The following is a 26,024-nucleotide window of genomic DNA, read 5'->3' on the forward strand; positions in this document are numbered from 1 at the left end:
CTCCTCTTTGTTCTCAAAGGCCCAGGCGACAGCAGACAAGGATGAATCCAGCTATACGGCAGACAAAGAATGCAGGTGAAGTGTATAGAAATTGGGAGCTGCTGTGGAAAAAAAGGCAACTGGCCATATAGAGCCAAAGGGGAAGCAGAGAGCCTGAAGAGTCCCACAGCAGCAGACACCCTCAGTCATATGTCCTATAGGTTACAGGGAGCCTGCAATCTGGAGGCAAGAGGCAGAGGAAGGAATTTGCTCCTGAGAGCAGAGCCAATGCAGGGGACGAAAGGGTTGCTCCCTACTCCTGCTTTGAGCAGGGGTTTGGACTAGATGACCTCCTGAGGTCCCTTCCAACCCCGATAGTCTATGATTCTACTCAAGCTCTCTGATCTCTCATGACTCAGGAAAAGGAGGCAGATAACTCCACTTGGTTGCCTATTCTCCTATGACTCCTGGACACCAGCTTCCCAAACTATCATCAATCCATTCCCTCTTGCATAATTCACATCACAACCCAGTCCCAAAACTAGCTGAGCTCTTTAGGGAGAAGCACTCTTGCCAACATCCCAGCACAGTAGTTAGTTCAGCATGTGCTGTCTCTTGTCAGCTCCCTGCCCCAGACAGAAGGAGCTCTCCAACAATAAAGTAGAGGCAGGATTGGACAAATCCTAAATATACTCTGAAATTAAACTACAAGCCAGCTACAAACAAAACATCAGACTAGGTTTTAATTTTTTTTAATTTTTTAATGTTTTAATAATGTATCGGTGAAAACGAAGCGAGGCCAACTTTTAGATTATGGTAGTGCCACTAATGACAATTGGTTTGCTAACATGGCAATGACAACCTTCAGGGAGAAAGCGACCTTACAGCCAATAAGAGTAATAGAAAAATGTTTGGGACCCTTCTGCATCTTACTTAACAAAAGCACTAGGAGTCTGAATTGAGTTAGTGGCTTCCAAGAAAAGGATCTGATGTGTCAGGCTGTGCGCGTTGTACCTTCTCCCTATCCTCCTTTCTCTTTCATCCACTCTGCCAGCATGCTTCTTCCCTTGCAAACGCCAACACAATTCTATATGCATTATTTATTGGTTCTGCTAAATCATGCAGTGGGATAATTATTTAAATAACTGCAGTGATACTTTGCAATGATTGTATTAGATGTTATGTGCTCTATTATTCTCCCCGATTTTCTTGGGACTGCTTTTGATGCATGGTTTGAGCACAGAAAATGTATTTTTTCCACATCATATTAAAAAAATGTAAACTTTAAAAACCTTTGTTTAGGAGTAGTGTGTTAGAAGTGAATGTTAAAAAGAGGATACCAATATGAAAGATGGTATTTTTAATAAAGCCAAAATTAATGCATTATTTAGATTTTCACATCTACCAATAACCACTGAACACGAGCTGGTTTTGCAAAACATCTAATGAAATGTTAGGAAAGTTATTAAATTCTTCTTTGTGATTTACAGGGCTTCATGTAGCATAATACTGAAATATGTTAAAGGTGAGATATCTACAGAATTTCTATTGATTAGCAAAGAATAAATGAAATCAAGGCATATATCCTTGCTTTAACAGCACAATATATATTTTACTAGGACAAATACTCAGTTGACTACAATAAGCGCTCTTCTAATCAACAAGTACTTTCAGTCTCAGCCAAGAACTTAATGTGATGTAAGTTACATTCTAAAACAGCCCAATTAGACACTTAAAAATGGATTTTTTAATTAAATTTTAAAAATTATGTTTCCTTTCCCCAAGAATACTCTTTCCTGCTACATAGTGATGAGATGACGTGGACCTAACAAAAAAAATTAGTGTTTTCCATTAGAAGTTTTATGGATCACACTACATGAATTTAAAAACAAAAACACAACCCAGGAGATCAAATTTAGTAAGGGTACACTGATATCCCGCTTTGCCCCAAGCCAGAAATTTTTCTGTACAGGAACATCATTGCTTTGCTGCTACTGCACACACTGCTTCTCAGTTGACCAGGCAGGGGCAGTAGCATGGAACTCAGAGACTTCTATTCTATTCTGTCCCACTCTCATGATTGCCCAGGCATGATTCTCTGCAGCTGGGAGTCATTGTCTATGCCTACGATTAAGGCTAAGATTTTGTCATGGATATTTTTGGGAAAGTCACAGACAGGTCACGGGCAATAATGAAAAACATGGAAGCCCCTAACCTGTCCCTGACTTTTACTAAAACTATTCATGACAAAATGGGGAGCCTGGACATCTGCCGTGGGCTGGGAGCTCCAGGGGCCCCCACCACCCATGGGGGCTTGGAGCTACAGGGTCCCACTCCAACTGTGGCTTCCAGCTGCAGGGTCCCCCCTGCCACCATGGTGGCGGGGAGCAGGCGGGGGCTCCCCACTGCGTCCCCCATGCCGCCCACAGTGGCAGGGAGCTCAGAGGATGCCCTGTGCCACCTGCAGTGGCGGGAAACGCTAGGCATGCCTTGTGCCACCTGCTGGCGCAGTGGCAGGGAGTCTGCCTGCCGTGGCTGGGAGCTGCAGAGGGCTCCCAATGCCTGGGGTTGCGGGGATAACCCGGAGCTACCTGCCTCCGCAGGCGGCAAGGGACCCTGCAGCTCCCAGCCAGTGCTGGCTGAAGTCATGGAGGTCTTTGGAAGTCACAGATTCTGGGACATCTGACCTCCGTGACTAAATCACAGCCTTACTTACTTATGACCAAAGGGTATTTGAAGTATAATGGTCAGACAGGCAGTTCACAGATATAGAAAAACTACTTATTTCTTTTATATTTTTCATTTGGTAATCTCCTGTGGACTCAGATCAAAACTCTTGAACTTAAATACTTAGCCTGATTTTCAGAGATGCCATGAATCTGCAACTTCAACTGAAGTCAATGGAATGCCTAAATAAAGATATCAGGTCTTCAGTTAAGACACCCAAACCTAAATATTTTGGTCACAGTGTACAGCAATAAGAAATCTGTTTGGGGGCATTTTTAAGTACTCTAGTTCTTTAATTTGCAGAAACCATGTAGAAAAAGCTTTCAAATATATTAAGAGTGCCATGCTTTGTTTGAAATTTTACTTTTGGCTAATCTGGTTGAGCCTCTGTCTGGATAATGTACTGTTCCTTACCAGTGTGTGTGTCAAGTAACTGTGCAGAAAGTTATCTAACAGAACCTCAGGATTAAGGCCATATTTCAGACTCTGGTCTTGCAAACTGGACCATAAGGATGTACTCTTACACTCACTCAGAACTCCACTGATGCTAAGGCACCTTAGAGGTACAGGGGTCTGCCTGCATGAAACAGCTTACAGAATCAGAGCTGATGTGTCTAAGGTTTTTTGGCAATTTAAAAGGAATGAAGTGTGGCTTCCCCCATCTATTTCCAGATGTGATTTTATTATTTGTATTCATAAGTAATGATCCTTAACTGTTCCCAGTATAACATACTGTAGCACCATCTTTAAGCAAGTGTATTACTCACTCCACTTTCCAAGACATAAAACATACAACCCTCCATCTACCAATCATATACCTATTTAAAAGTAAGTGTGAAACAGTACAATAATATATAATACAAATGATTCTGAATTTTAACTCCTGTAACATGTTGGAGAAATTTCACTGCAGTCCATACAACAGCAAAATTCTAGTGGATAAATCCAACTTGCACTTTAAACTATTAGCCATGCCACACCAAGAATAATTTAGTAGGTGATCATCCCCAGTCCTCTTGCAGCCCAGGTGACGTCCCAGTCACTTTAAAGGCGTATCTGCATAGGTTGGGGAATGGAAGGTCCAAAAGTTGCTTCTAAGTCTAAGCCTACTTGCATTTATTTCGGATGGGGGGCAGGGGGAAGGAGAGGGGGAGACTGAGGATCTCAAAGCACTTTACAAACATTAAACAAACCACACATCAGCCATTTGTGGCTTATTTTGCAGATGGATAAACTGAAGCACAAAAGAAGTTAAGCAATTGATTACATCAAAGCAATTTAATAGAACATCCAGACATGTCCTTTCTTGACTCCTACTTTCATGCTCTTAGCTCTGACCATTCCCTCTCTTGAGCCTCCCAAGCTGTAGCGCATAACATTAAGACCACGCAACTAATCCAACTAATACTCTTGTTAAACTCCCCTATCTTCTTTTGCCAGTGTTTATACTGCGGGAAAGGGAGAACAGGGGAGGAAGAAAGAGGGGGAGGGAAGCACACACACACACAAAATCAGACATCTTTGGACACTTAGCCTTCTCACACATGCAAAATTTTCAGCCCTTGTCTCTTTAGGCAGGACCTCCCTAAGACATCAAGATACTTTGGAAACAAAACTCCTCCCCTTGGTCTGCTCCTCATTGAGGCAGCTGGATTTACCTTTACACTAATCCCCGATGAATGATATCCAGTAGAATATACCCAAAATATATAGTAAGTTTCTGATATCTTGTAATGGTAAAAGGTGCAAGAGGTTTCTGATAAACAAAATTTGAAAATAAAATAAAACTAAAACAAAAACAAAGTTTAAACAAATAAATGCAGTATCATGAGTCAATAACTCAGGCTCACATCTTACAAAGCTTTCTAGTACGCTTTATTACAGGAAATGATGAACCTGACAGTAAACAGTTTGGGTGATAAGCTGAGTCCACCAAGAAAACTACTCCATCTCTAACCCACCATGATTGAAACGGAGTTCTGTCAGGCTCCATTATAATAGCAGTTCTTTGACCTAGAAGGCTGGATTTAATCATCTGCTGTCTGCCCCCATTTTTTCTTTGAAGAACGTTTTGTCACTCCATGAAAAATGCATTGGCCACTGGCAAACAGGAAGCTTTTCCTCAGCAAAGTGAAACTAACAAGAATCAGATCAGTTTCACAACTACTCAAAATAAGGGATAGGACATGTCAATTTCACTCTGATATTTGAAGTTGTTCATAGAACAATATAAAAGTGTGGGTGATTTGGTTTTCTTTGGTGGGGCGGAAGAAGGTGGGGCTGACAGGGAGAGAAAGGCGAATGAGTGGCAAACTTCCCCAAGAACACTTTTTTGCAACCAGTCAAAGTTGTAAAGGTTGGGCTGACAGGACAGAGACTCCCTCTCAAAAGTCAACAGGAAGTTTCAAAATAAAAGATATATCCCTTCTTTGTATTTATCTGGCAGCTGCAAGTCAAAATTACTATGAAAGATGAGCCCTAGACGGGGGTGTCTTGGAAACTGCACTCTTGGGAAAACATCCAATCTCAACCAACCAACATCCCCATCCCCTCCCGCTCCACACAGGGTTCAAAGCAGCCAAAGGGATGCACTAGGCCTCTCACCTCTGTGTTGCCCCACACCTTGCTGTGATGCTCCCTTTCTTTGATTCCTAGCTCAAGCTAATAAGAGTCTGGTTTTCAAGCCCTGATCTTAATCGTTTATAGAAAAGGCATCAAAAATAAGTTAATTAAGTTGTTTTTCTGATGTTCCAGTATTTAAACTGTCCGTAAAAAATAAACAGATAACCTGTGTCCACCACATTCTTGAAACTGACATTATTTGTCCCAACAGGAAAACGTACACTTAATTTGTGCTGTCCTTTATTACATCCAACACCCCACGTTAAGCTATTTGTAATTAATTTGCCAGTAAAAATCTCCCCCTTTGGAAAACATTGCTTATAAACAACTCTGGGTTTATAAAGAAAAAAAACTGAATATTCAAAAGCTTTAAATAAGCAATTTACATTATATGTTTTTGAGTGGGGGAGGGTTGGGATGGAGAGAAGTTTTTAACGATATGACCCTATTCAACAACCCTATTCCATTTCTTTTCTCTGTTTCAGTTTCCACCAAACTGAGTATACTCAGTTTAAAGATAATTCCTTACTGTACTAGATTACTAGAGTAACATGTCCACAATTCTTAGTGACACAATAAAGCTTTATGGGGACTCAGCTGTTCCCCGATACAGGTGTTTACAATTTTATTATAACTTTATTATATAAGCAGAATGCATAATGTTTCATTGAAACATTAAATACAACTTATTGACAAGCCGTTAGCTACAGTCACGTATTTTAAAGAGACAAATTACTCCTGCTTTATTTTTTATGTTTATAGTAATACCAGGCCAAAAATTCTAAAACTGCTAATACTTGAAATAAAATTTTGAAAGTATTTTTAAAAATAGCCTTCCTCCTTCCTCTGATATAAAACTGTGACTGGAATCCTCAAATTTATTCCTAAATTAAGTGTATAAAAGCAGTTTAAAAACTACATATCACATGTCACAAACAAAGGAAGGTTTGCAACTTTTGGACTTAAGCATTTGTTAGAAATATTTGTTTGTGACATAGTCTTGCCTCTACTAAAGAGCATTTCAATAAGGCTCATTAAATATGTTATTAAACTGAGCAACACACCCACTCTTACTATATTTAAAAAATGAAAATAGGAAAAAACCCCATTTTTCCAAAGTACCTAGAATAACATATAATAGAAGCAAAGGGATAGCAAAGTTTCTACACTATATTAACATCACAGAGGAGCAGCCCTCCCCGCCACAGCTAATGCCATGCTCCATCCTAGAGGAGACAAATATCTGCACTAGCTGATGGCCCTGTGATGGAGTCAATCGTCCATCAATGTATTGCCTCTTCTGTTGAACTCTCAGGAAGAGAAAGTGTTCAGTGCTGCTTCAGAAAAAATCAGTGCAAGCATTTTCAAAATCAGAATGCTAAATAGAGCAGCTCAAATAATTAGATCCAAATATTTGAACAGAATCTCAGAACACAGCTTCAAGAGCTTGAGCATACGTGAATGCACTGTTCAACTAAGAATAAATAAAGTTATATGCCCTCACATGCTTCTGGATTTTACACAGCTACAAACAGGGAGTAAAACCCTTTGTACATAAATTAATCTATATAGAATTACATTCAGCCTTCACATCTGATCTCAACTAATTAGCAAATGGTAAACTGGGGATAATTAAGAAAAGACTAGTTGATCGCCTGACATTTTTAAACTGTTTTTTTCACATAGGCTCAGAATGCATTGGATATTACGTTACCTTGATGGCCACTAAAGATGGGACTGAGAGGGAAATATAAAAGCAGGAGAATTTATATTACTTTACTGTTAACCACATATAGAACATTTTTATATTCAGGTAGGCCTCCACCCTACACTCATTAAAGTCATTGCAAATTTTGTCATGGGTTTAAACAGGAGCAAGATTAGACCTCTAGTCTGTCTTCAACATACATCAGTTGATGGTCTCAATTTCCAAACCTGCAGAACTTTTGTAAAATAATTCAAACGAATTAATCCTGGTCCATCTACATCTCCTAACCAAATCTGTTAGAATGAATAATGGTTAAGTTACTCTGCCTGTTATGTCTGAATATTTTATGTAACATCTCCCAATATAGGTCAACTCCAGATAAATGAAGCCACCAACTTAGTTCAGAAAATAAACAGTATTTCAGATTCCACTCAGTCACACGTTTACCCACTATAAAAAGACGACAGTTTTATCATAGGCAAGATAATTCACGTCATTCAACACTTCTGCGTGCTACAAAGAAATCTATCATAACTCTTAAATACTGATATATTCAACTGCTTGTTGAAAGACGCACAAGTCTAAGGATTTATTCATTGTTTGTCCTTAGGTAGAATGCAAACTACCTAACGTTCATAACAAGAAACGGAGCATGCTTTGAAGAAAAGATAGTCTAAAAGGATACCATGGGCTTTAAAGCAGCTAAAACCTGTGTACATATTTGAACACAAGTTGTAAAAAGGATTCTTGGGGATTTCAATAATTTCAAATTAAGCATGGCAGTAAAGGAGATAAAGAAAATACATTGCTACATTTACCTAAAAGTGGAGGCTTCCCATCAAAACACCATAAATTATAAACTTTGATCAGATACACAAAAATCTATATTCGTATCGGTCAGAAATGTGATCAGCTCAAAATTTTAAAAAATCCTGCACTTCTATTGCAATTTCAAGATTGGAGTCTCAAAAGTGCATTACAAATATTAAGCCTCAACACCCTTGTAATGCAGAGCGTTATCACCATTGTACAGAGGCAAAGGTAGGAAGGAAGACTAGGGCCAGGTCTACATTACAGACCTATATCAGTATAACTACGTCGCTTGGGGGTGCGAAAGATCCACAACCCTGAGCGATGCAGTTACACCATCTACTCAGGTGGTTAAATCAGTGCTATGTCAGGAGGAGAGCTTCTTGGGGAGGTGGATTAACTATGCCAACAGGAGACGCTATCCCACTGGTATAGGACCGTCTTCACTGAAGTGCTACAGCAGCGTGGCTGCACCGGTGCAGCTGCAGAGCTATAGCGCTTTATGTGAAGATGAGCCCTAGCAGAGTCGGGGCTCAAATCCAGGTCATCTCCTAAGTACCACAAGTTCCTTGCTTTAACTGTAGATATATCTTTCATCTCATTTCATCTAGCAACAACCATTTGTGAAAAGAATGCTGACCAGGGACACACCAGGCCCACTTCTACTTTCAGGCCTTGTCTACACTACAGAGTTTTGTTGACGCAAGTTAAACCGACAATCAAAAAACAGTATAATTACATCACTTATACGTAGTCACACTACACTCCTTCTGTCAGTGGAGCACATCTACTCTTGGTGCTCTATCACTGACAGTGAGAGCAGCGCACTGTGGGTAGCTATCCCACTGTGTTGCCTGCCACCTTCTGCAGCTAGGAGTTGTGGGAAGGCAGAGTGGATCGCAGTGCATCATCGGTGTAGGCTCAACATGCCATGATGTAGTTCTTTCTGTCCCAACATTCTATGGTTTTCCAACTATGTTTCACAGTATTTTTTAATGGCCCCTGTTTACTGTGCGCTCGCCATCACTGTCTGAAAAGATGGATCCACACGGCTCTCTACTGTTGTGGTCACAGTTACGAACATGTCTAAGATGGTCACGCGTTCCCATGAGTTCCCAATCTGAACAGGAATTAGAGTTGCCTGACCTGATGTATGCCATGGAAAAAAAAAAACACCACCAGATTACTTTTGGCATTCACAGAGCAACTGAACACAGTGGACCATTGCTTTTGGGCTCAGGAAACAAGCACTGAGCGGTGGGATCACATCGTTATGCAGGTTTGGAATGACAAGCAGTGGCTGCAGGATTTTCAGATGCAGAAAGCCACCTCCCTAGAACTTTGTGCAGATCTAGCCCCAGGACTGCGGTGCAAAGACACCACAATCAGAGATCTCCTAGCAGTGGAGAAGCGTGTGGCTATCGCTGTGTGGAACCAGGCAACTCTAGACTGCAACCGGTCAGTCACGAATCAGTCTGGAGTCGGGAAATCGAGCGTTGGGGCTGCGGTAAGGCAAGTGTGCAGGGCATCCTGCTATGAGGGACAGTGACTCTGGGCAATGTGCGTGAAATAGAGGATGGCTTTGCGGCAGTAAGATTCCCTCACTGCAAAGCTGCGACAGATGGCACACATATCCCAATTTTGGCTCCAGACCATCTTGCAATGAAGTATGGCAACAGAAAGGGCTAATTCTCTATGGTACTGCAGGCGCTGGTGGATCACCGAGGTCATTTCACCTATATCAACGCAGGGTGGTCCAGGACGATGCATGATGCACACATCTTCAGGAACATTGACCTGTACAGAAAGCTCCAAGCAGGGACTTTCTTTCCAGATTAGAAGATTCCAGTGGAGGATGTTGAAATGCCCATAGTGATCCTGGGAGACCCAGAGTACCCCTTACTCCCATGGCTCATGAAGCTTTACATGGGAAACTTGGACAGCAGCAAGGAGCGCTTCAACAATAGGCTGAGCAGGTGCAGAATGATAGTGGACCGTGCCTTTGGAAGATTAAGAGCACGCTGGCGCTGCCTTTATGGCAGGTTAAATCTAAATGAGGAAAACATTCCCATCGTCATAGCAGCCTGCTGCATGCTCCATAATATTTGTGAGGCTCAGGGTGAAAAGCTTCCCCTGGTGTGGACCATGGAGGCTGATTGCCTGACCGCTGAATTTGAGCAGCCAGACACCAGGGCTATTAGGGGGGCACAATTTGAATCAGGGAGGCTTTGAAGCAACATTTTTATAATGACCACCAGTAATTTATCTTTCTATACAGTACTCTGCCATGCTTTAACAACTTGCCACCTTGCATGAAAATTGTGAGGATTCCTGACCGGGATTTATAGTCAGAAAATGATCAAACTGATACTATGTATTACTACCAACAGAAATCACCATGTGTAGAAGACAAAGATTGGTTATATTTCAGAGCTTGTTTTTATTAAATAACAACTAACACCACACACACAAGGTTTGATGGGAAGGAAGATAACAGTGAGGGGCAGTGTAGGCTCTCATAGCTGTGTGTAAGTCCAGCTATCATTTTGGAAGCTGTCCGAAGGGGTGAAGTGACTGGAGTACTAAGATGGGCCAGGAAATTGCAAGGAATGTGTAGGAGTTTGGGAAGGGCATGGAAAGCAGTTCTGTATTGGCTCCGGGTGGTAAAGGGGGGTGCACGCATGTGTTATCATTGGAGCATGATTAGCAACTTCAACATCTCTGTTTGCTCCTCCATCACTTTATCATCCACTCCCAGCCCTTTACAATACGCTTCTCTCTCCTTTCTGTCCTGCCTTTCCTCCCTGCATTACTCTTTTTTCGGCCTCTGAGGATTTGAACACCTCTTGGAACACAGCCTCCTTGCACCGCTTTGATCACTTCCTTATCGGGCAGCGGCATTCTGCCGGTGTGGCCTTCACAGGAACCCCCTACACCAGGGGTTCTCAAACTGTGGGTCAGGACCCCATTTTAATGGGGTCACCAGGGCTGGTGTTAGACTTGCTGGGGCCTGGGGCCAAAGCCCTTCAGCTCTGAGCGGCTTCAGCTCTGGGTGGCAGGGCTTAGGTTACAAGCCCCCCTCCTAGGGCTGAAGCCCTTGGGCTTTGGGCCCCCCACCCCGGGCGATGGGGCTCAGGCTTTGGCTCTCCCTGCCAAGGCAGCTGGGCTTGGATTTCCCCCGCCCTGGGGCAGTGGGGCTCAGGTGGGCTCAGGCTTTGATCCCCCACCCTGGGGCCGTGTAGTAATTTTTGTTATCAAAAGGGGGGTCACGATGCAATGAAGTTTGAGAACCCCTGCCTTACACATCTGCAGAAACACAAGAAACAATACACAGAAGCATGGTTGTTAGTTCACGCACAGCATTGAATCATTATAGTAAAATACACATCTTTTTACATACAAATCACTTTCTCACTGTCCCTCTGCAAGCACACGTCTGCGAATGCCCTAAACATGGTGAGTTCGGCCCGGGTACAAGTTGGCATTTAAGATGGGGCAAATGGTCTAGGTGTTTTTTTTAAGGTCATAAGTGCAGGCGACTCGGGACAATATTGTAAATTCTGCCACCGTTTTCCACAGGCAGGGATCACTGAAGCCGATATCTCACTCCTGAGAATAAGCAAGGATGCAAGGGTGCATCTCCCGCACGCTTGCAGCTTCAGACCCTATGCTGCTTGCCTGTGTACTGCTTTGGTCTCTACAAAAGTGATTGCCAAGTGGCGCAGGAACAACAGGGGAAGGAACAAAGCAGCTCTGCCAAGGAACCTTCGGCAGAGGATTGGCGAGTACCTCCAGGAAAGTTTCCTACAGATCTCTCCGGATGAGTCCCATGAAATCTCAGTGTGCGTTAACACACTGCTGTTCCGCCACACTGCTTAGTTGCGCAAAGGAATGCGGAGCACACTCAAACACAGCTAGTCTTGTACATTTCTGTCCCTTCACCCACTTCAAGAATATAAAGGACAGTTCTATCTCTCATAATCGAGCAGCATCAACTCAAAAAGATCACTTACCAGGGCTCTCCTCTCCTGCATCATGCGTGCCAGAGACAGACAGCTGGGACTAGCTAGACCCTCCAGAGTGGAAAAGAGGTCCTGATTCACCGTGCCACCAGATGACCCTGCCATGTACTCCACATCGTCCTCTAACTTGACCTCTTCATCCATGACTTTGTCCTCGGGGTTAGGTCCAAGGTCCACTACCTCCAGCCTCACCAAAGTATCCACAGGACTCTTTGCTGCGGAAGTGGAGTTTCCACAGAGGATGGCATCCAATTCCTTATCAAAGCAGCAGGTCTTCGGCGCAGCACGAGAGCAATGGTTGGCCTCCCTTGCCATCCGGTATGCCTGCCTCAGCTCCTTATCTTTTCACAGCACTGCTGCATGTCCTGTTCATAGCCCGTACCCAACAAGCCATGAGAAGCCTGCCCGTAGATGTCAAAGTTCCTATGGCTGGAGTGAAGCTGGGATTGCACAGCCTCCTCTCCTCACAGTGCCAGCAAATCCAACAACTCAGGTGTGCTTCAAACGGAATAGTGTTTGCTACATGGAGCCGCCATGATCAGCTGGGAAGATGCTACGTGAGCTCTCCATGCCGAGCAAACAGGAAGTGAAATTTCAAAAATCCGTGGGCCTTTAAAGGGGGAGGGGCAAATGCCTGTGTACCTAGCTGTAGGCCACGGGAGTTCAAACTGCTGATCAGAGCGGCCAGAATGGGCACTGTTGGACCCCTCCTGGAGGCCATTTTACAGCAACATAACCAAGCGCGGTGTCCACGCTGACACTTATGGATATATCTTTGCCGCAAAAAACTCTATGTCTCGTCAAGGTGGTTTTATTTTGTCGGCAAAGCAGGAGAGTTTTGTTGGCAAAAGGAGCATTGTAGTGTGTACACTGCCTCAGAAACACAGGCAAAACCTCCCATGATAAAAGGAAAATGCCCCACGATACAGTAGGAGTTGTACCCAGGTATTTAACCAATTTTATCATGTTTGTGTCAGTTTTGATTTCTCTGGCTAGAGCAAAATTTATCTGAATTTTCTGAAGATACCACTGCTGACTCCAAAGTGAAAACAAGGAAAAATAGACCCACTTTCTCAGTCCTTAACTGAACGTTGGGAATATCAGAATTCTAATGCAAACTGATGTGGTTGACAAGCTTATTAGTATGTCAATATCCAGAACGTGCTTCTAATTTGCACCTGTTTTATGGAAGGGCTGATGCTGTGTTTAGGAAATAAACTGAAAGGACTGGCTGCGCTTATAGATGCAGTAAAGATGTGTGAGTAGAGCACTGTTTGTTTGTTTACAGAAATATTTTGTTTGCACAAAGGGTTGACAGATGTAGTAAGCACACACAGCCATAGAGTGGACTTAGGCAGAGGAGATAAGCCAAAAATTTCACAATTTTCTCCCTCCTCTGGGATACTGAAGATTTGCTTAGCATAATATATGAAGAATAGTAAATAGATGTTTCTGTGATTTTGCTGAGTGCTCAATAGAAACCAAGCAGCAATAAGTACAAGTTGTCCCTATCTGTCTGTCTAAAATATGCATACCTAAAATAAAATTTAAAAATCCACACAAGTCCTTTTGTAAAAGTGCTTCCATCCAGGAAAGCCCAAATTCTTTACTGTACCTTAGGAAGAGGAACAGCAGGACAAAGACAAATACTATGCTATACCTAGAACTGCTACAAAAAGTAGTTGTATGCATAGCCTGGGTAAATTTTGTTCGAGGTCAAAAGCTGCTCATTACAGAAGCACTGCACACCTGCCAAGTGACCTACATTGTGGAATGGAAACCTACTGACCTACAGAACTAGCTGAATGCCCACAAAGTAGGTCATTGGGGTTCCTCTCTTTAAAAGGAGTGTGTAATCATTGTGAAAGTGACATGGCTGACTACATATATGTAGAGACAAATGTATGTGTTTCATGCAGAGGAGCAAATGACCAAATGAGAACAGTTAGGGTAGGTCTTCACTATGAAATTAACTCAAGTGTTCGGCACTACGGTCTAAGCACCCAGGTTAGCCTAACCTGGGTATAAGCAGCCACACTGAAAAGCTATACCCATTACCAGGTCCTCACTGATGCTGTACTCAGCTGTGTGCGTGTGTGTCACTATGGCACATCCCAGGATTCTTTATGCTGCAATATGTTGAGCCGCTCTATGATGCTTTCCTACTGAATTGTAGAAGAACTTTTCTGTCCTTCTGGACACACAGGGTGGAACTGTGGGAAGGCACTGGAGGACTATCAGCATGAGTATCAAGTATGAGCCCAAGTTAATTCTGCAGAAAAGACATCCTCGAAGGAGGTGACAGGATCTGGCAGTTTCCTAACTACTTGGTATAGTGTACACTTGCTGCCTATTTCAGGTCCACGTGCGACTGGGTCCCAGTAATTTAAAGGGCTCACATAAGAGATCTTTCAGGGTGCACTGCATAGAAGCCAATCTCATATCTGCTCAGCTTTCCAGTTTTTTGACCAGCCCATAGGAAAGTGAAACAATCAAGTCAGTTTAAGGAAAGCATGCACGGAAAGGGACTTTGCCTTCCTCTGTCTTCACGTAGTTCCAACACAAGACTCTATAGAGACACAGAGGGAGCTGGTGTCCAGCTGATGCAGGGCCTGTTTACAAGAAGAGAGGAAAGATAGATTTTTTTTTTTTTTTTTGCATGCTTTGGTTTCAGTACCTCGGCTTGAGAGACAAACCAAGATGAAGGGGGGCCATCTGGCGCTGGAGTAACAGGCTATATCTGTGTATATCTGGTGCTGGAGTAGCAGGCTCAATGCCAGGGGCAGGGGCTCACCCATGGGAGCCTCTAAGGTCTTGTTTTCACTAGGAATAAAGTTAGGTCTTTTACACCTTAAGCTTCCCCCTAGCGTTTACCTCATCCTGCTAACACATGAAACAGCCTGCTGTGTCCAAAATAGAATTTTACCATGTCAGCTAACATAGAAAAAAAACCTCAACATTTTCCCAGTGGAAATGTACCCCAAAAGCTCTATTTATTTTGTTTGAATAAGGTGTTCAGAAATGGGAGGAGAGGAGTAGAGAATGGAGGTAGAAAATAAACATCTCTGCCAGTCAGATGGCACCTACTGTATTAATCACCTGTAGCATTTCAGATGCCCAAGGCTGGGAGCTAAAAAGATCCAGGGAGGGGGTGTGGGGTGTCTCCTGGCATGCTTATTTGAATGTCAATACCCAGGACACACTTCCTGTTCAGAGTTTTAGCTCTGGGAAAAAACCTGAGCGGTTCAGGCCATGTTTGTGAACATCCAACATTTTCTGCCTCACAACGTCAGATTTGTGGAAGATTCTTCCTATTTTTAGCTCCCCAATCACACTGGGTTTGCCAACTCCATTGTGGTTGGGGAGCTAAAAATAGGAAGAATCTTTTTACAGGGGTACAGCTGTAGCATATTAAGAGTATAGAAATATACTTATGTTGAAAAATCAAATGAATTTTAATACATGTGAAAGACACTTAACTTAGAGCTAAATGAAAGCAGCTTGCTTCTAACTACATCATGACTACAGAGTGAAACAAAAATCTTCAGGAAAGGATGGCCCAGCAGTTAAGTCAAAAGAATGGGACAACAATTAGAGTGCAGCCCCTAATTCCCAGAACAGAACTGGGCTACCTAGCAACTATTACGATGAGCTCAAGACTGAATAAAAAGAGCCACACAGTGATGCATGTTTATACTGGATAGAGCAATTTAGATTTTTGTCCCAAACTACAGATTATTAATTTTGTATCAAATGCTTTTATGTATGATCCATAACCAGTTATTTCCAAATAAGGATGTAATGGAAGCATTGTAAATTGTGTTTCATAAATATACTACACTGAAATGAGAGATAAGATCAAGATTCTAATACCAGACACGTATTACCCTAAGTACAACAAAGATATCCAATCAGATCTCTAAGTGCATACCTTGTGTCTACAAATACTAGTGATAAGAACCACAGAAATGCCTATTAATAAAAACACATACCCTCTTCAGGATATTTATGGAGCAAATAGTTGCTCTTTTATTCAAAAGTCACTTACTCTCTAAAAGAAGATGGCAAATTGCTGCTCTCACATTTTTCAGTGTACAGAGAAGACTCCAAGTACTGCAACTTGATAGGAAAAGCCCTGCTTTGGGAACAGAGAGGCAAAGAAGGAGCCTATCCTAAAGGGTTAAGCTAGGAAAGTTATCACCCTCCCACATTTTCCCCAGTCACCTGAGCAGGAAAATCCCAGAGAATGATCAATATTGTTGCTAAAAGAAAAGGAGTACTTGTGGCACCTTAGAGACTAACCAATTTATTTGAGCATGAGCTTTCGTGAGCTACAGCTCATGCTCAAATAAATTGGTTAGTCTCTAAGGTGCCACAAGTACTCCTTTTCTTTTTGCGAATACAGACTAACAGACTGTTGCTAAATACCACTTTTCTAGGAGTACCAGCAGCAGTGTGAAACGAATTATGAATAGGGGCAGGATTCTCAGGTATGATCACTCAGCTGGGAGAGGAAATGCCCAGGAGATGGGGGGTGTGTGTGTGTGAGAATGCAACATGTGCACACCTCAAAATAGAAACAAAGGGAGAGGACTGCCAGTACCTTTAAGAGAACTAGTTGGAAACAAAATGGACTAAACTCTGCCCTCAAATAAACAACTCGTATTAATATCAACGGGGGCAAAATTTGGCCCTAAAATGTCCAGATTAAATATTCCTTCTATATTTTGAAGTAGTATTGGGTACTGAAAGGGTAGTGTGTATTGAGCAAATCTCCCCAATAGCAGAAGTTTTAATTCAGGCCCTAATCTCTTTTTAGCTAACAGGTAGCTATACTAGCACAAACCTCTTAGTAGATGCAAGTAGACTTGCCCCAATGCAACTTTCCCTGGTTTGAAACCAAGATAAGCCATGTTATCTATCATAAGTCACTTTTTACACATGTGCACCACATCTACACTAGCAGTTCACATTGATGTGGCTATACCAGTATAAAAACCCCAGTGTAGGCAAAGCCTCAGCCTACTTGGCTTGATGTTACTATTGTTCAGTCAAGTCAGCTTTGAAGTTTTCACCTTACTGAAATGAATGTTGGATTGTATGTAATCTGCACCTTTGTTTCTTTTACCGTTTATCGGAAAATTCCTTAGAACACAAGAACACTCAATACTAGATACATTTATTAAAGTAGAGGGAGATAAAATTTAGAAGTTAAAAAGTGAGAAGATAACTTGTGAAAGTAAATGGTTGCATATTATGACAACTCTAGAATTTACATCAATGTTATGTGTTTAAACCAAGCATAACATTTATGAATTCTCCTGGGCTGAACGTGGCCCCACACATTTTAAAAATATTATTTTGTAACTTAAATATTTACAGAGGGTCCACTGAAAAACACTGTTCCGGTACAGATTAATAATTAATAGTCTATCTTGGTTCTTCCTGTTCATTAGCAAATTCGTAAGTCACTGTATTTGTATGTAAAATTCCCTTTTTAGGGTCCTAGGGAAGGGACATTAAATCAGAGAATAAGTGAAACTTCTCACTGAAGCCAGTCACCCCTCCCACACAGCAGACAAGGATTATATCAAGTCTGTAAAAACGTACACAATCAAAGTTAAAGTCTAAACTAGTTCACAAATCAGAAAACATTAATCTGCCAAAATAAATTCTACAGCAAATCACTGACTTCACTGTGGGTTTTTTTTTTTTTTTTAAAAAAAGTCACTTTGGATTCAAGTAAATCTGTTGAAACTGGGAACATTTTAACTGCACACAGTTAAAGATGAAAGACATTTGCTTCTCTTCATGTCTTTGAAAAATATTATGAATTTGTCCAAATTACTTTTAAATATAAAGCAAAATACTTCAAACTTTAGTGAAACTCACTAGCTTTAAATATGGCTAAATGACATCAATTTGTCAAATTATATCTTAAGTTGCTGATCCAATATCTCAGGTTAACCACAGTTTTATCTGGATAAAATTTATATAAAATCACTCAAACAGATTTCGTCATCAAACAAAAGTATTCTGAGTAATAAATCGTCAGCCATAAACCACTACACTTCCTTAGTCACTTATGAAAAAACTCTGAAGAGTTTCCCAGCTATTGACTTATACGTCACATACAGTAACACTCAAAGCCAAACCACAATAAAGAACTCTGACCTCTGAGGTCTTCTACATAGGCACACAAACAGAAGTGCACTCACAATAGTCAGTGACTACTACTTTCAGTTGAGTATTCGTAAATGACACTAAAGCAAAACTGTATGATTTTTAATGGAGTATCCTGTACCATACATACTTTCAAATTCTACAACATAAATCAAACAGCGGCACACAAAAACTTAATGCACTCAAATGCACACAAACTTAATATATTCTAAATTAAAATAAGCTGTCCAGAAAAAGTGCTAATGGGAAAATGCTTTATGATGTTCCAGACCCAATGATCACATTTGCAAATTATGTAGCATTTCTTAACCTAAAGTTGTCTCCTACAAAACAATTTTTCATTCTTAACTTGAAGAGTAATTGTTCTGGCTGAACAAACATTTTCAAAAGTATCATTTTCAAAAAAGTTTTATATGGATTTTCATTTCTCAGAAAGTACTGTGGTCAAATTGAAAAGATCTCATAAGATACACCAAGTTAGTCCATGCACCACCCACACTTGGATTCCTAGTCTCATTTAGACTCCCATCCTGCTAGCACTTATACACATGCTCAACTTTATGACCATGATTACACTCACTGATTTCAATAGGACTACTCGTAGGAGTAAAGTCAGGCCTTAACCCTCCAGATGGATCCATTAAAATATCCCACAAAAGCCCACAGCACTTTGCCCAGACTCAGAGATCCACCTGAAGAAGTTAAATTGCAGGACTGGAGAGTAATAGAACAAAACTTAAAGATTTAGGTTCACATTCAAATGGCTTTATATTCTTCATATTATCATATCTAAATTAATGATACGCCAACGATCAGACAATTTATCTCAACACTTTTCAGAATACCTACTGTAAAGCATACACACACTTTAATCAACATGCAATATAATTAAAATATGCTAGTTACCTAGTGGAGTACTACAATACTACACATAGCTGTCATGGTCATGTCACCCACAGGCTCAATGCCCAAAAGCTTGGTCCAAATTATAAAAGAAAAGCTTAGCACTTATAAAAAGGCACTTTTTTTTTGTTCAAAGCACTGTACAAACTAATTGAATACATTTTTAGTCTCATTTGTCAATCAACTCAAAACACCAGAAGTCTTCAAGCAACAGTCTGCTCACGAAAATGTCTCTCAGCATGCAAAGAGCTTTACTTAAAACACTGTCTTAAACTTTGAAAAAAATAAGAATATAATCTTTCCTTAATAGAAAGAGACAAAAATATGAACTCCTCAAATTTAGGAATGTACTTGTACAAAATATAAAAACATTAAAATGAGTCAAAGGCATTTGAAAGATCTGCAAACAAAAAAGCAGTTCCATGTTCATAGCCTAGCCCAGGGGTTGGCAACCTTTCAGAAGTGGTGCACCGAGTCTTCATTTATTCACTCTAATTTAAGGTTTCATGTGCCAGTAATACATTTTAAAGTTTTTAGGAGGTCTCTTTCTATAAGACTATAATATATAACTAAACTATTGCTATATGTAAAGTAAATAAGGTTTTTAAAATGTTTAAGAAGCTTCATTTAAAATTAAATTAAAATGCAGAGCCCCCTGGACCGGTGACCAGGACCCTGGCAGTGTGAGTGCCACTGAAAATCAGCATGCGTGCCGCCTTTGGCACGCATGTCATAGGTTGCCTACCCCTAGCCTAGTCCTAACTCTCACTGTCAAGAGTAACTTTCTAAACCCAAGGGGGGGGGGGGGGGGGGAATCATATGTACTTATTTAACTAGACTATGACAGTCTCACTGTCTTGCAAAAACTTCCATCATGCAGAAAGAACCAACAGTTAAAGATTTCAGAAAGCCACATGACTTCCACATTAAATTTCTGTGGAAAACCAACTAATTTCAAATGACAATAGACTTCAAAGATCAACAAGACGAGAGGAATAAAAAAAAGTTGTTTCTGTGGCATCTTTAGTTTCAGCTATTTCTCTTCACTTCCCTTATCCCCCAAGAGGCATAACAAATATTTCCAACAGAACAAAAATTGTTTCCCCAAATGACAGAGAGAAATGTCCATCCAAATCAGAATTGAAAGGGTTTAAAAAAAAAAAAAAGGAGTCTTTTTATCATCATCAAATGGAACACACAGAAAAAAACATCAGGTCACTACCATGCCTACAAAACAGTTGTGTCCAAGGTATACTTAAGCATTGAAACAGAATTTAAAACAACATACAGTATTAAGAGGAGAACAGGGGAGATTATTTCCTCTAAAGGAAATAAAATACTGAAAGCACTTCAAGGTAGCAGGTAAAATCAACAAGACAGAATAATTATGGATTAAAGAAATATTTTAACGTTTATGTATACCTTGTGGAGGTGCCTTTCCTGACATCGCAGATGCTGCATTTGAAGGCTTCAGCACTGTTCCTAAAGGTGCAGACACTACAATCCCAAAAGCCTTCGTCTGCTGCAGGTTTTGCTTGCCTTTTTGGCCTTGAGGAGAGAGTGTGCGTGTGCGTATGTGTGTATGGGGAGGAGGAAAAAAGGAGGAGGAGGAAGAGAGGAGGAGAAAAAGAAAAACACACACATTAGAAACCATATTATCAAGCAGTGAAATCCAGTGCATTCTGTAATTCTCAACTTGCATCGCCAGACTCCGTTTCTCTTCCTTGCCTAAAGAGTCATCAAATATCTGCTATTGGGGGCGAGGGGGGGGGCACTATTATAAAGCAGTAATCCCACACCCCACACACTTTGCTTTATCCTAGCCTTCGCCCCCCCCCCCCCCCCCCCACACTACACACCCTGGATTAGCTAACCACCACCCCACACACACCCTGGAAGGAAAGAAACTGGGGGGGGGGGCGTTTCCCCTCAATCTTTAAACCCAGACAATCGATTTTCACACAAACAACAACGGTTACCCAGTGAACCTGGGAGGGCGAGACTTGGGCAGGGGAGGGGAGAGACAAGAGGAGCCCGTCTCCCCCCTCACCCTCCTTTTTTGGAGAGGGGTGGGTGGTGAAGACTTGAAAAGCTGGGAGGCGTGTTCCCCCCCCCCACCCCCATGTCTGTCTGTCTCCTCCACCTTGTTAAATCTCCCTTTGTCTGGGAGAAGTGAGGAGCGGAGGAGAGTGTGTTTGTGTGAGGGAGAGGAGCCGCCATAGCTGCTCTCACACCAGCTTAGCCCTGGCACCAGCAGCAAGGAGACACAAGCCCGTCTCCCTCCTCCTCTTGCCCTCACACGCTCCCTCCATCTTAGGAGCCTCGCGGCTGGCGAGCAGCCCCCTCGCGCACCGCGGAGAAGCTGGAGTTGCTGTACCTGGCTGGAGGGGCGCAAACAGCGCCCCCCCCCCCCGCTGCCTCCATCTTAGGAGCCCCCCCCCCACTCTCCCCCCTCCGCCCCAGCCACACAAGGGCCTAGGCGCCCCCAGCACCCAGACAAGAGGGGAGCTGCCCGCTGAGGGAGGCCCCACAGTCCTCCCCTACCCCGGCCGGCCACCCTCCCTCCATCTTAGGAGCCTCTCTCCGTCGACCCGCCCCCGGGGCTTCCCCTGGCTGGACCCCCCGGGAGCCCGCTCGTTCCGTACCTGGTCGGGCTCTTCTTGTCGCCCATGGTCATGGATCGGGGCCCCCCTGCCCTGCGCGCGAAGGGAGAGGAGACGGGTCGGGGCGGACTCGGTCCAGCGGGCTCCGGCTGCTCCTCAGCCGCCGCCGACGCTCCAGCCGCTGCCAGGCTCTGCTCCAGACTAGCAGCGCAGCCCTGCTCCCTCCCTCCCACCGACCGCACGGCGACAGCGGGCGGAGCTCGCCGCCCGGCCCGGCCAATCCGGGCCGCCCGGCCTTGGGCTCCGCCGGGGAGGGGAGAAGGGACGGGAATGCGCCCCCCCCACCCCCAGCTCCCCACCCGCAGCGCGGCGGGGCCCCAGCCGGCAGCCCTCGGGGGGGGATGTGCCACCCACCCCCCCCGAACCACCCACCGGCGGGGGAGAGAGGAACGTGCTCCCCAGCCACAGGGGAACGTGCCCCCGGAGGGGAATGTAGCCCCCCCCGGGGAACGTGTCCCCCCCTCCCCCCCAGCCAGCCACCCATCCACCCACCCACTGGGGACAGAGGAACCTGCCTCCCCTCCCGGGGAACGTGTCCCCCCCCACAGCCAGCCACCCACTGGGGAGAGAGGAACCTGCCTCCCCTCCCGGGGAACGTGTCCCCCCCCCCAACCAGCCACCCACTGGGGAGAGAGGAACCTGCCTCCCCTCCCGGGGAACGTGTCCCCCCCCCAACCAGCCACCCACTGGGGAGAGAGGAACCTGCCTCCCCTCCCGGGGAATGTGTGTCCCCCCCCCCCCCAATCAGCCACCCACTGGGGAGAGAGGAACCTGCCTCCCCTCCCGGGGAATGTGTGTCCCCCCCCAACCAGCCACCCACTGGGGAGAGAGGAACCTGCCTCCCCTCCTGGGGAACGTGTCCCCCCCCTCCACAACCAGCCACCCACTGGGGAGAGAGGAACCTGCCTCCCCTCCCGGGGAACGTGTCTCCCCCCCCCACAACCAGCCACCCACTGGGGAGAGAGGAACCTGCCTCCCCTCCCGGGGAACGTGTCTCCCCCCCCACAACCAGCCACCCACTGGGGAGAGAGGAACCTGCCTCCCCTCCCGGGGAACGTGTCCCCCCGCCCAACCAGCCACCCACTAGGGAGAGAGGAACCTGCCTCCCCTCCCGGGGAACGTGTCCCCCCCCCCCCAACCAGCCACCCACTGGGGAGAGAGGAACGTGTCGTCCCCCCATAACCAGCCACCCACTGGGGAGAGAGGAACCTGCCTCCCCTCCTGGGGAACGTGTCCCCCCCCCCCAACCAGCCACCCACTGGGGAGAGAGGAACCCGCCTCCCCCCCCCCCGCGGGGAACGTGTCCCCCCCCTCCACAACCAGCCACCCACTGGGGAGAGAGGAACCTGCCTCCCCTCCCGGGGAATGTGTCGTCCCCCCATAACCAGCCACCCACTGGGGAGAGAGAGGAACCTGCCTCCCCTCCCGGGGAACGTGTCCCGCCCCCAACCAGCCACCCACTGGGGAGAGAGAGGAACCTGCCTCCCCCCACCCCCCGCGGGGAACGTCCCCCCCCCCCACAGCTAGCCACCCACTGGGGAGAGAGGAACCTGCCTCCCCTCCCGGGGAACGTGCCCCCCCCCCCACAACCAGCCACCCACTGGGGAGAGAGGAACGTGCCTCCCCCCCCCCGCAGGGAACGTGTCCCCCCCCACAACCAGCCACCCACTGGGGAGAGAGGAACCTACCTCCACCCCCCAGAAACGTGTCCCCCACACACAACCAGCCACCCACTGGGGAGAGAGGAACCTACCTCCACCCCCTGGAAACGTGCCCCCGCCCCAACCAGCCACCCACTGGGGAGAGAGGAACCTGCCTCCCCCCACAACCAGCCACCCACAGGGGAGAGGGGAACCTGCCTCCCCTCAGCCACCCACAGGGGAGAGGGGAACCTGCCTCCCCAGGGAACATGCCCCCAAAACCACCCACCCACTGGGAAGAGAGAAACCTGCCCCCCAGCTACCCTGCAAGGGAATGTGCCCCCCCCAGCCACCCACCCACAGGGGATGGAGGAATGTCCTCCCCACCCACAGGGGAGAGAGGAACATGTTCCCCCAGCCACAACCAGCCAGTCACCCACAGGGGAGGGGGGAACATGCCCCCCACAACCAGCCACCCACCCGAAGGGGAAAGGGGAATGTAGGCAGCCAACAACCCACTCACCCGCTCCAAACAGGGGAGAGGGGAATGTGCCCCCCCCGACCCAGCCAGCTGCCCACGCATAGGAGAGGGGGGAATGTTCCCCACAGCCAGCCCTGACCTCCCCAAAGGTGGGCCCAGGTAACCCAGGAGAGGGAAAGGGAGAAAGGGAGCTCCTGAGACCAGGTACAGAACAATAAGCTAAACCAACCAACGGGGAAGGCACAGCCTGAGCCCAGGGAAGAGGGTGCTCTTGAAAGACAGCACAGTGGGGTCTGTACCCACCCAAAGCAGGGTAGAGCCACCCCATGGGAATGGTGGGGTGGGGGACAGCAAGGCGGCTTGTTTCTAGCTGTAACACAGTGGCCTGCCCCTTTAAGGAGCCAGGATGCCTGGGACCAGCCAGGCCTGTTCTCTATAAAGGACAGAGAGGTTAGTTGGCAGCAGCTCCAGAAGGTGAGGGGCTCTGCAGTAGGCCCTGAAGCAAGGGGGTTGACAGGAAGGGTGTGTCTTCTTTTTTGCAACTGCTGTGTTGTAATGGTTTTGCCTAAGTTTTATGTTGAAAACTAAGCCCTGGGGCAGGGCCCTGAAAGTCTCAGGTGCTGCTGTGAGTCCTTCCTAGGCTGGGAGACAGGCCAGCAGCCTATGCCATCCAACAGCCCTAGGAGAAGAGACCTGTGAATGTGCCCCATCCAGTTCTCCTATCAGGGGCACAAAACAGCCCAGGGGATGGCCTCCCCCACTGAACCCAAAGAGATTTTACCGCCCAGGGCCGGGAGGATAGAGGTTTCCTGAGCGAGAGTAAGGTCACAACCCCTCTCCATCCAATGCAACCAGAGGGGACCCCAGTGAGCCCAGGGGAGAGTGAAGCACTGTTTCCCCTAAAAGTCCTCCTCCCCACCCAACTAGGAGTCCAGCCAAGTGGAGAGAGAGTATGGGGAGAAGGCAAGGGGCACTGTGTCCATATCCAGCCCACGCAGAAAACCAAGAGCTAGCCCTGGGAAAAGGCAGATGGGAGTCCTGATCAAGGAACAGAGGATATCTACTCCCATTCCTTCCCTATAGGGACCAGTGATGGGAGATCTTGGGAGAGGGCATTGAGAAAAGACCAGCATCACCCCCAGTCAGCCCAGTGAAAAGGGGACTTGTGCACCACGGCAGTGGGAGATGTGCTCACCCTCCCATCCACCAAAAGGAGGGCTCAGTGAGACCGGGGGAGAGAGGGAGGTACCCACGCAAAGGATGATGCAATAAGCCGCAGGGCAAGGGAAGGAGAGTCTACTCCCATGGGAGCAAAGTTGAGTATCTCAGAGTCAAGGGACATTAAGAGGAAAGCCGAGCAGGTATATCCCCATTCCCCTGCCGCACATTCGCTCAGACCCTGCAAAGGGCAGCATAGCCAGCTCGGGGGAAAGACAGGGCCATTCTCTGTCCTCACACACGTATGCAACCTCATGGACTTCAATGGAATTTGCCTTGATGTAATGGAGTGTGGAATTTAGCCTGGAAAGAGAAGCAAAGAGTGTAGGGAGTGCCTTCGGAGAGACATCCATACTTGAGCCCCAAATCTCCACTTCCCCCTCTTCCTTCTCTCTATTGCTCTTTGTGGTGAATCATAGACCCACACAGATACTTGACTATTGCCTTTATGGCATATTTGTAATTTCTTAGCTTTTCAAAAGTGACATTCACATTTGTTCCTGATTGACTCATGAACCATTTGACATTCTTTAAAAACAAAAAGGGAATAGGGAGTAGCATATTCAGCACAAGCTGTGCATCCTCTCCCCTTCTCCTAACGCACAAGCAAAGGGCAGTGCAAAGGGGTGCATCTATAGTGGTATTAGCCACAACCATATTTCTGCACCAATGTAGCCGCATAGTGGAAGCTGTGTAGTGTACACAGGCATTTTTATCACATTACCAGGGTTAGATGATGCACTGGCAAAATGTGTGTCTACATTAACAGCCTCCACTGCTGGAAGATTACGGCTGCCAAATTTGCTAGTGCAGACAAGACCGCAGGATGCAACATAATCTAGAGGGCCAGGTCTACTCTTAAAATTTAGAATGACCTAGCCACATCATTCAGGGGTGTGAAAAATTCACATCCCTGAGCAACTTAGTTAAGCTGACCTAACCAGGTAGATTGACAGAAGAATTATTCCATCACCCTAGCTATCACCGCTCAGAGAAGTGGATTAATTATAGCAATGGAAAATCCCCTTCTGTTGATGTAGGACATAGCTACACTATAACGCTACAGCG

The 26,024-nt window shown here is 45.4% G+C and overlaps 1 protein-coding gene across 1 annotated transcript in view; it reads right to left on the minus strand.

The window, feature by feature from the left end:
• The window catches only part of LOC102929615 (RING1 and YY1 binding protein), a 69,991-nt gene extending 48,206 nt beyond the window's left edge, over positions 1–21,785 (minus strand). The window contains exons 1-2 of the mRNA XM_037904511.2: positions 21,600–21,785; positions 20,377–20,502 (exon numbers count right to left, since the gene is read on the minus strand). Coding sequence (XP_037760439.1) covers positions 20,377–20,502; positions 21,600–21,631 — 158 coding nt within the window. The 5' untranslated portion in view covers positions 21,632–21,785. The remainder of the gene's footprint in view (positions 1–20,376; positions 20,503–21,599) is intronic.
• Between the last annotated feature and the right edge of the window lie 4,239 nt (positions 21,786–26,024).

The sequence above is a fragment of the Chelonia mydas genome, chromosome 7, assembly GCF_015237465.2.
Source record: "Chelonia mydas isolate rCheMyd1 chromosome 7, rCheMyd1.pri.v2, whole genome shotgun sequence".
Lineage (NCBI taxonomy): Eukaryota > Metazoa > Chordata > Testudines > Cheloniidae > Chelonia > Chelonia mydas.